Genomic DNA, 10,575 nt, shown 5'->3' with positions numbered 1-10,575 from the left:
GTACACTAACGATACTGGTTGATGGGATTTAGCCAGTGGAACTGAACCAAAGCATTCTGCAGCCATGCAGGAAAAACCTAACTCGATATTTTAAATGAGATGTATCATTTACATTGCACTCACTGGCTTGCGGCTGCAAAAAGTAACACCTGCATAACATTTACCAGAGCCTATCTTAAAACAACAGTCATGAGAGCTTTCAGTAACAAAAAGCTCTTCCTTGATCCCCACTGTCACAGATTTATCTCGGCAAATCAGCTACAATCCCTTTATATGAAGCAGAATATTATACATCATTGATGTTTATATAAAGAAAATAAGGAACAAGAAAGCTGCTGATAAGGCTCAGTGCAGCTGAATCTAGCATATCAACAAGTTCAAGAGCAAGTCCCACAACAACGCAGCAAGAACACATAATGGTATGTTGTTACAGAGATGGCAAGCTGATCCCGCCGATTCGCTCATAACAGCTCTTGCCTTCAGTCAGCGGTCCAGCTCTGCTCTACTATCTCACGAACTCTGCGATTGTATTCACGCTTGTTCTCACTGAATATGCGAGCTGCCTCAGAATTTGCAGGGGAGTTCGGGTTTGGGTCACAGAGGAGAGACTACAGGGGAAAAAAAAGTGCCTGGGTTAGTTGCTGTATCTTAATCATTATGAAATAATCATAAACCAGCAGTCATGCCATAAATGGGCAATAGACTATGAGATGACAAGTCGTTGAAACCAATCACTTTACACACACAGAATGCGTGTGAGAGAGAAAGGGGCAACAATGTGGGCAAAGGAGCCATTTTTAAGAAAAGAACGAGCTAGAAAAACAGTACAAGTTGTACAACTAATAATGAAACGCAAGTTTATGATTCATATATAAAATGCGGTCATTGATACTAAACATTGGGTGACAGCTTTTGTTTCTTCATCTCTTTCTAGCATGCTGATAGAAGAATATCTCATCCATAATACGTCCTGTTTGAGCAGCAAGCTAACTCAGGCAAGAATACCATAAAAAAACTAGTATCTAAGTTCAACCAAGAACAAACTAGAGAAAAATTTGAGGAAACTATGCTAGTTATGCTAATCAAAGGTAAGTCATGTTCAAAAATCATTGTTTATCCTGTTATTGGCAAACTCCTAGCCCAGGACCCACCACCATCCTTCCAGATGGTTCACCCAGCAGCTTTGTAGAAGCTCAACACCCTTGTATATTAACTTCTGTAAGGATCAAGCTACCATCTTAGGCATTGCAACTTTTCATCAAGGAGTAGTCCATTTACCATAGCCTGATTAACCAAATTGGATCACTTCCAATCACTAAAGCACTTAAAAGAAGGGACATGGGAGATGATCCTCCTTCCTGCTAAATCTCATGTTATGAAATAGACACACCAGCTAACTCATCAAACAACCTACAATCCCAATTGAATCTGGCATCTTTTAAAGATCCATATTCTGAACCTTAACAATTAAACTTGCATTGCTTCAATAATCAACATCCAATAGCCTCAAAATTTTCCATTTTATCCTAGAGGAATGGATGAGGTTCTACGTAAGCTCCAAATACAAGCTGCATATGTATGTGCAAGTTTCCTCATGGGTTGGCTCTTTCAGTATTTCTTTCATGGAGGTCTTCTATGCACAATGTATCTTCATTCTAGCATGAGCACTTGCTCACACCAACTTCCAAACCGCATATACTTCATGCCCATGAAAATCACAATCATGCATTAGTTGTCTCCTTGCAACTACAGCCTATAGACATGTTTTACCAGAACATTCCCTTTTTAAGGCCTCTAGAAGTGTCAGCACTTTCGGACATGCAGACATGGTCAAAACTTAACTACATACATACATACTCTTTTGGCACTTTTGTACCCAATGAATAACTTAAACAAATACATCAACTTCACTAAAATGCACCAACTTAACTAAAATGCATCAACTTACCTAAACTACGCCTATGGGATAACTAGATAAAGGATTTTAAGCTTTGTTGCTGCCCCTTGACCAAAGTCTGCTCTCTCAGTACAGGACCCCTTCTGGTACCCAACTGGTATTACCTTGTATTGTGTCAGTGTGGTACATACCTTGATATTGATATTCAGTACAGAGGCTGTACGAGTTTCCGTACCCTACAAATACAATATAATACACCATTACAGCCCATACCAGGTAGTATAGTCCAGTACAGCAAACCATGCCTTTTCCAAATACTAGTAATAGCTGGTCCCGAGAGAATGATTTAGGCCACTCCCTGCTCCACCATCCCCTATCCATCCCCATCTTCCAAGTGGGTGCTCAAGCTAAATTGTAGTAAGTCTTTACTTTTAAGTTTGCGGGGTTTGGAGTTTTTGAGCACTTAAGGGCGTTATCATTCTTTTGGAATTGGCTTCTAGGTTTTTCCTTTTGTGAACAAGCACATCAAGATCTGAAATGTTCTTATAACAAGATCTGATTTCTTAAAGCCCTTTTCTTATGTTAAGGCTGATGGTTTTTGGGGTTTGGGGTTCATTATAAGGGTAGACCTTCGGCATTTTCCCCTTAAAATGACATCATTCAAATGCTTGTTAATTCTTGGCTGATCTATCATTTTTTTGGTTGGTTAGCATATATTTCTCTTAACTTATCAGTTTCTCTTCTCTACGTAAGCATCAAAATATCTAATGTTGTACGATGTGTCTATGGGTGCCCTGTCCCTGTGCCAAGTGTGCAGCATCAACCCAAACTCATATTCTCTTAGCGTGAACCTCAAGAGTGTTCATGAATGACTTCAAGGTAAAGGTTGCATGCATGAGTCACATCGACTATCATGATATTAGGTTGCATGCACAAGTGGTCAGATCTTGATGTAGTGAAGGTGCATCTTCATGTGGATGCAAGGCTTGCTCGTTAGCACCAATCTAGGAATCAAATCAGCAGAGGGATGGTGTTCAGTCATGGAGTGTTTGTCGAGTGTATGCAAAAAGCTTATATACCTTCTAATTCATTCCTAGGTGCATTGCATGACGGATGTGTTGGGGAGGTTTAAAGAGATTACCACCTTGATTAGCTGGTGACCCATTTGTAAACTCTAGGCAGACCAGGATTCTTTCCTGGCTGGTCCCTACCAAAAAAATAGCTTGGCATGTATGCGTCGCGTATATTGGGAAATGTAAAGTGTGCCACATTAGTTTGAAGCTTAGTAAAGCTCCATCCCTTAAAATATTAGTAGGTCTTTTCATGCAACCAAGATAGAAGATCAAGCCTTGTTAGTGAGAAAGCAAAAGACTGGGTGAAAGATGAGATAAAGACTTGGTGACTCTGGTTCGAGTCAGGTTATAAAGACGGCAAACCACCTTGAACCGATCAGAGTTGGACAATTTTACTTGGTTCGGGTCAGTTCAAGTTGGTTTGAGGCATGTTCATAACTAAACATGTGTCTCAACCTAGTTTCCACTAGGAATGGGTCGGTACACCCGGAACTGGGCAGTTCAGGGTTGAGACACTTGACGTTGAAACAAGAATATCAGGAGCTCTCTTTTAATGAGAGCAAGACTCAATTGACACCAAGCAACCCGACTAGCAACCTAGCCTGTCCCAATTGGTAACATTCAGGATAGCCGAGACATCTCAATTCATGAGTGAGTCGGTGTCCAAAAAGCATCTTGGGTACCATTCTCTCATTGAAATGACATGGTATGGTATTGGTGTTTTGGTATCGGTAGAACATGAATTCTCGTGTCCATATCTTCTTAAAATATCATATTAAACTAAGAAGATACATTTATATCCAAAAGGTTTGTTCTTACAATTTCCTTTTCTTCCATGCATGAAATGACTGGTGGTGCTATACCAACAATGCATGCAACTTCATGAGGAACTTTAGTTATATATAGTGATCATATATTTTCTATAAAGAAGGATTCAAAATTGAATGTAACTCTGCTACTGAGCTGCATGAAATCACAAGTTTTATTTAACGTTTTCTTTTCTTTCCATCCTTCTTATCATATCTTCATATAATTTCGAAAATTAAAATGTTTTTATTATGAAAAGTTGTCCTCAGCCAAAATGCATAGAGTAACACCAATGCCTTCTCTACTTACTGAAAATCAACTTCTACTAAATAGAACTTTAATATGCTAGCCAACAAGCAAAAATAAACATTGTTGGGCATGTCATTTTCATAAAAATTTGGAAGAACTATCAAAATTAGAAAGCATACCTGAATAGAAGTAAGTATTGCTGCAACATCATATATAGGACTCCATTGGTTTTGCAAAATATCTAGGCAAATGCTTCCATCGGCATATACTGGTAGGAGCCATATATATGGTTAGACACCATGACAATCTTGAGTGATGATTAATTATAGTTAAAAATACAGCTAGCAAACCAAGAGATTCAAGACACAACTCAAGTTTGGAAAAAATTACTAATATAAATGTCTAAAGTGATAATCATCTGGATTGTTGACTTTATGATAAGCACATTTATGGTTAAAGCTTCAACTTACTGTTGGGATGAAACATTCGTGAAACAAACCGGACATTTGGTGGCTTATTAGGATAATCTTCCATAAACTGCAATGTCAGTTTAAACGTACCTAGAGAATATACAAAAGAGATGGTTACACAACGGAATATGAAGATTATTGGATGAAGCGAAGAGAACATATACCAAATAATGAGATGTAACAAAGAAAATAAAAACAGTCGAACAAACCATGTCATAAACAAAAAAATTAAAGTAGTCACTCTAGATTAAGAACCAATAAAGTATTAAATCTAGGACACAAAGTTTTTATAAATAATATAATAAGGACCTATAAATAAAGAAAAAAGATAAATAAAATTTCAATCCTAGCATAATTGATAGGAACCTAGTTCCTATCAATGGTATTTTCAGCAGAAAAATAAGAAAAAATAGAAGAAAAAGGTGGAAGAAGAATATTCAATCACTTCAAGGGGACTAAAACCTCCAAGCCAATAGGCAAATATTATTAGCTCCAGTGCTTGAATTCCTAGGCCCAAGGACAAGGTTCACAATCTCGGTACTGGACCTTATACCAGAACCATGCTAATATAGTGTAGGTACACCCAATATGGGGGTTGGTTTGGCGTACCAAGACTCAAGAAGAGGAGGTTTGATACTGGTACCAGTACGGTAGGCCCAATATGGGATGAAATGTATTGGTATAGTGAACTTTGCCCAAGAGGCTTACATTTTCAGAGACTATTATGCAACATCCGTGGAACTAGTACCAAGCACCGTACCTGTTGTCCAGCAGGACAAGTCGGTATGGGCCTGCACCGTGCTGGGCCAGGCCCGTACCGACACAGTAGAAGAGATGTGGGGGAGGGAGAACGAGAGAGAAAAAAAGAGAGCGGGGAAGGGAGGGAGAGAGAGAAAGGAAGAGAGAGGCCGGCTGGCGTAAGCTAGGGAGCCTCTGCGCGGAGGAGGTAGAGGCCAGGGAGACGCAGAGGAGCTTACATATTCATAGACCCAACCCAAAAAGAAAAACCAAATAAAACAAATAACAGGAAATAAGTAAGGGCAAAAATAAATAAGAAGGCAGTTATGGTTCCTAATAATATTAGTAGTTGTAAAAATAATTGAGTATTATTCAAAACATGAACATTCAAATTAAAAAAAGGTGAAAAAGTAAAAGTTGTTTTGCAAGATAGGATTTATTTTTAGCACATGATCCACTACCTTTGGAGGGAAAAGCTTAGCTTGATGTCCTTACCTAATGGAGAAACAAGGAACAGGGCGTGGAAGAAAAATCAAACATGAATCATGTGTTGACAACATCAACAACTAGGGTAGATAGTAGCACAAGCCAAAATAGACAACGAAATCATTTTCATAATGTTCGAGAACCCAAGCAAAGCCTTGAAGCAATAAACATAATGACAAGACCAGCACAAGTTTCCTACAAATACTAGTGAGGCTGCGACATTAAAGACAACAATAACCTACAAAAAGCCAAACAAAATGCTGAATGAAACTATTGAAGTTCTATGGCTTTGTTTTCCAGATGTATCAGATTACACTAGCCATGATGAGACTCAAAATATTCTGTTGAACTCCATGCGAGATGGAAATTAGCAGCATAGAAACAACTTTCAATTTGAATCTAGGAACAACCACTATAGTTTTTAACCTCTTTTCCATTAGATGCGGAAAGGCAGATAGATTCGAAAAAAAAAATTATCAGTTCCTTTTATGAACATTGCCACATGAAAAAATTCTTCTATGCAGCAAACTGTACAAAAGCAAGCACCTTGAAGGAAACGAGATCATCTCAGGTTTCCTAGTAAATAATAAAGAGCCAGCTCCAGCTTGGTAATTAGATTTCTCAGTGGAAACTTCCTACAGGATTGAAATCTAGATTTTTGATCGAGAGAGTTTTCCTTATGAACAGACATAGGATCTCTGTTTGAGTTCGCAGCAATCCAAGGGTCTGTTTGGTTCATAGCAATTGAAGATGCTCAGTGCTTAATTGTGGTTCGAAGAACATGGGCAAAACTAAACAGTAAAATATTGGTTATCTCTCAGTTATCAGGGATAATTAGATAGATGTTGTTATCTAGTTATAGAGACGAATTGCACAAGTAACTCAATTCATATGTATGAATAAAACTGAATAACACTTGAACCTGATAAAGATATCACATGACAAGATGGGAAGATAGGAAGGATAAAAGAGGTATTGTAAGAGCTCTTGGAACAATTTTCATGCTAAGACTCTAATTTTGCAAGGCATCTTCTGAATTTTCTCTTGTCCTCCTGAAGGGGCTAGGGGGGTTATACAGAGGTCTTCCCCACTGAAATAGATTTCTCCATAATCATGAATGTACCATTAGAGAAGAATCTTGCGACCATCTGCTCCCTGGTAATCATCAGAACCTGATGCTTCGTGGTCCTATATTTTGAAAATTTGTCATTTTCTGCTTGAAATATTTATACCAATAACTGCGCGCAGCTGGAATCACAATTAGAGCCGTAGACAAGTTGGATTTGGGTTGAATCCATGCTCGAGTTCGGATTTGGGTTTGGATCCATCAAAATGAGTAAGCTCTGAACTCGCGTCCAAACTTGATTAATAGCAATTCCAAGTTTGGATTCGATTCAATTCAGCATATGATTTTAGTAGGCCAACAAGCTAAGAGTCATCAATTTCCAAAATAAAGGACTCTTATCACAATGGCCACAATATGAGAAGTGAATGACTGGAGAAGGGGCAGTTGCAGTAACGGGATAGTTATATCAACATTTCTAGCATCAAGATACTAGCCTCCAAAGCCACCCTTAGATGGAGATCATAAGTGTATGAATAGAGAAGCCAGATTTGATAAAGAACCAAAGGAGAACCCTCTATACATAGTTATACCTCAAAACAGAGAGAAAAAATGATTAGAACCTCACCATATAATTCAAGACTGATGGTACCATGCATCAAAGGTCATACAAATTAGAACAATTGCACACAACAAGTAATGAACATGAATTGATTGAATTCCCATACTAGGTCTCAGATACAAGGCATATCATGCTAAGTTTTGAAATCATATATGGAAGCAACGATCATTATCATCAAGCCTTGTCCCAACTATTTTAGGATGGATTTACAAATTCTTACTCACCAAGCCATAACCATAACCATCATGCCAAGTTAAAACATACATATAGAAGCAATCTATCAGAGTACATCTAGCGGTATCGAAAATAATAAACTCACCTTCCACGTTAATCACATACAACCTGAAACATATTATCCATTCCTAGCATTATCTGGAGCTAAAATTATCAAGCCTCAAAACCCATATGAGAGAAACACAAAGGGAAAAAGAGAAATCCAAACAGCCTGATTGTAATCTCGAAACAAAACAAGCCAGCTAACTTGAAACCTAAAATCTATTCTTGGTGATGTCCAAAACCCATCTGAGATAAGCACAACCAAAAGCAGAAAAACCAGAAAAACATATTCATGATTTCAGAGTTCAGCAAAAGTCTGGAATAAGTTTCGACATTTCTCTCCACCCAGAGAATTAGATGCTCGATAACCTCTGTAGACCTTCTAACTCAAATACCATATAATTCTTACAATCCGGGTCTCCAGATACCTCAAATCAAAGCCACCAAATAGATCACACGCCCCGCATCCTAATTCCAGAAAACTCACAAGATGACAACAATATACAACGTAGAAAAAAAAGCATAGAACTTTCCAAAACCCCAGCACAGTTTTAATCCTTTCAAAAGCTCGTATAAACAACAAAATCACTGGAGAACGGAAACTAAATTAGAGCATCAAGAAATAACGGATCAACAGCATCAACTCACCTCCATCCCACGGGGTATCATCAGGCCTGCAAATCCCTACCAAAAACCCATCAAAACCCAATTTGAAACACAATTAATTGATCAAAAAGAGAAAAAACGAAAGCTTTATGGGTCTACCCAAAGATCACGGCGTTCCAGAACATGATGTTGTTGTCATGCGGCGCTCCGCTGATACCCGCCGGCGGATCCTGCTGCAACCTCTTGAAATCCCTCATCAGCCGCTTCCTCGCCGGCGTCGACATCCCTCTCCTCCCCTTCCCTTCGCCGCAAAGGTCCGATCTTTTCTTCAATCTCCTCCTCCAAAGAAGAAATGAAACCGACCACCGAGAAAAGGGAGGAGAGAAAGAGAGAAGCCGACAAGAGCTCAAGCTGGCACTCTCATTCGCATCTCTTTTAAATGCCCACTTGGCTTGTGGTACAAGAACCCAAAATTATGCAATGGTTGATGGAAATTACTGTCATTGGATGGAGGATTCTCATCAATTCATATGCATTGTCCATTTGGGACTATTTATTTGGTGGGTGTGGTCAATCCAAGAGAACTTTTGGGGCATTGGGATTGCTTTATATGAGAGATCACTTGGCTTTGAGAACAAAATCTAAAATCTAGGCAATGTCCATAGGATCCATTATTATGAAATAGAAGATCCTCATCATGTCATGTGTATTGCCATTTTGGCTATTGTGTTTGGGACTATTTGGCTAGGAATGTGGTCAATAATAGAGAAGTTTGACGGCATTGAGATTACTTTTTATATTAGAGGTCACTTGACTTGTAGAACAAAATCTAAGATCTATGCAATATTGATAGAATTTATTAATTCAAAGACTCTCATTTCTTTGTTTATTTTGTTTAAACCGTGTTTAAGATCACTGGATTGAGATGTGGTAAATTCAAGAGGAAGTTTGGGATTTTAGAGGTCACTTGGCTTGTGGTCAGTTCATGAGAACTTTGGGGGCATTTAGATTGCTTTCTCATATCACAAATCACTTGGCTTGTAGAGCAAAATCTAAAATCTATGTAATATTTATAGAATTTATTGATTGGAAGATTCTTATTTCTTTGTTTATTTTGTTTAGATAGTGTTTGAGAGCTTTGCATTGGGGAGTGTAGTAAATTCAAGAGGAATTTTGGGTATTGAGATTGCTTTCTTTTAGAGGTCACTTGGCTTTTGGAGCAACATATAAAACCTATGCAATTTGATAAAAAGATTCTCATATTTTCATGAGTATTTTTCAAGAGGAATTTTGAGTCATTGTGGTTACTTTGCACTGGAGGATCTCATGGTAACCATTCAATAAAAGTGGGTGGGTCAGGGGGGTGGCAACATGAGTGGGGTACAAGGCATAGGATCTCATCCCTCCATTGCTTTTTTCCCCCAAATTATAGATTCTCATTGGATGCCCTTGTGAAGAGGATGGAGTACTTGGAATTCACCACACTTCCTTATTGTTCATTGAATGGATGTTTCCAGCCATCTCTTGATGATATTTTGAATGGTTTGGAAAGGCCAAAGTGATGCCTTCCAATTGGGTGTGGTTGGTTGGATGGTCACATATTTGTGTAGTAAAATAATAGATGGAGAGAAGGAAGAACTTATCAGTTGAGGCGTGATTTCACTGTCCTTAAGAATAGATCGCGCCCCTCGGAGAATGAATCTCGGTGTAGCAGGTAATGGCGGCCTATCCTCCAGGATACAACAACTGGATCACTCCAAGCGCACACTCGCAGATGCAGTGATCTTGTCGAACAGCCCAGAAGCGCTCAAAAAAACAGAGAAGAGTATCCTCTCGGGAACACAGAGGGCGAGAGGCTTTCGGGAATCAGAGAGAGGATTTTTTGATTTGATATCTCTATCGGATCTGATAGGGTTTAAAAAGAAAGGAAGAGACGTATTTAAAAGACACGTCGTTTTACCAAAGAGGGGTGTTTTTAAAAGACGCGACGTTTTATCTCAAAACAATTCAAAAAATAAAACGGCAAAAAGAAACCTGACTCAAGCCCACCCCACCCCCAAAGGAAGAGGCGTATTTAAAAGACACGTCGTTTTACCAAAGAGGGGTGTTTTTAAAAGACGCGACGTTTTATCTCAAAACAATTCAAAAAATAAAACGGCAAAAAATAATACTACTATCTTTTATTTCTTAGATATTTCTTGGATATATAAACTATTTTTATAGTTTATATACAAATATATAAACAATAAAAATAATTCATATATCTTTTGGTTTCATGATTTAAATAC

At 38.4% G+C, this 10,575-nt stretch overlaps 1 protein-coding gene across 1 annotated transcript; it reads right to left on the bottom strand.

The window, feature by feature from the left end:
* Positions 1-240: 240 nt before the first annotated feature.
* Positions 241-8,713, bottom strand: LOC103719920 (ubiquitin-conjugating enzyme E2 2-like). The gene is made up of 5 exons (XM_008809402.6): positions 8,447-8,713; positions 8,330-8,355; positions 4,497-4,586; positions 4,206-4,294; positions 241-608 (listed from the first exon to the last, which is right to left on the bottom strand). The coding sequence occupies exons 1-5, from the start codon at positions 8,569-8,571 to the stop codon at positions 480-482; spliced, it is 459 nt and encodes a 152-aa protein (XP_008807624.1). The 5' UTR covers positions 8,572-8,713; the 3' UTR covers positions 241-479.
* Positions 8,714-10,575: the final 1,862 nt, after the last annotated feature.

Source organism: Phoenix dactylifera, chromosome 18 (assembly GCF_051530095.1).
Source record: "Phoenix dactylifera cultivar Ajwa chromosome 18, Ajwa_hap1_PhDact_Kaust_v1.1, whole genome shotgun sequence".
Taxonomy (NCBI): Eukaryota; Viridiplantae; Streptophyta; class Magnoliopsida; order Arecales; family Arecaceae; genus Phoenix; species Phoenix dactylifera.
The sequence above is the reverse complement of the archived record's forward strand: the minus strand, read 5'-3'. Positions and strand labels throughout refer to the sequence as shown.

Coding starts and splice junctions, on each gene's coding strand:
- LOC103719920 (XM_008809402.6), bottom strand. CDS start 8,571: ATGTCGACGCCGGCGAGGAAGCGGCTGATGAGGGATTTCAAGAGGTTG. Junction 8,356..8,446: donor TGGAACGCCGTGATCTTTGG/GTAGACCCATAA, acceptor AGGGATTTGCAG/GCCTGATGATACCCCGTGGG. Junction 4,587..8,329: donor TGATACCCCGTGGGATGGAG/GTGAGTTGATGC, acceptor TATATTCTCTAG/GTACGTTTAAACTGACATTG.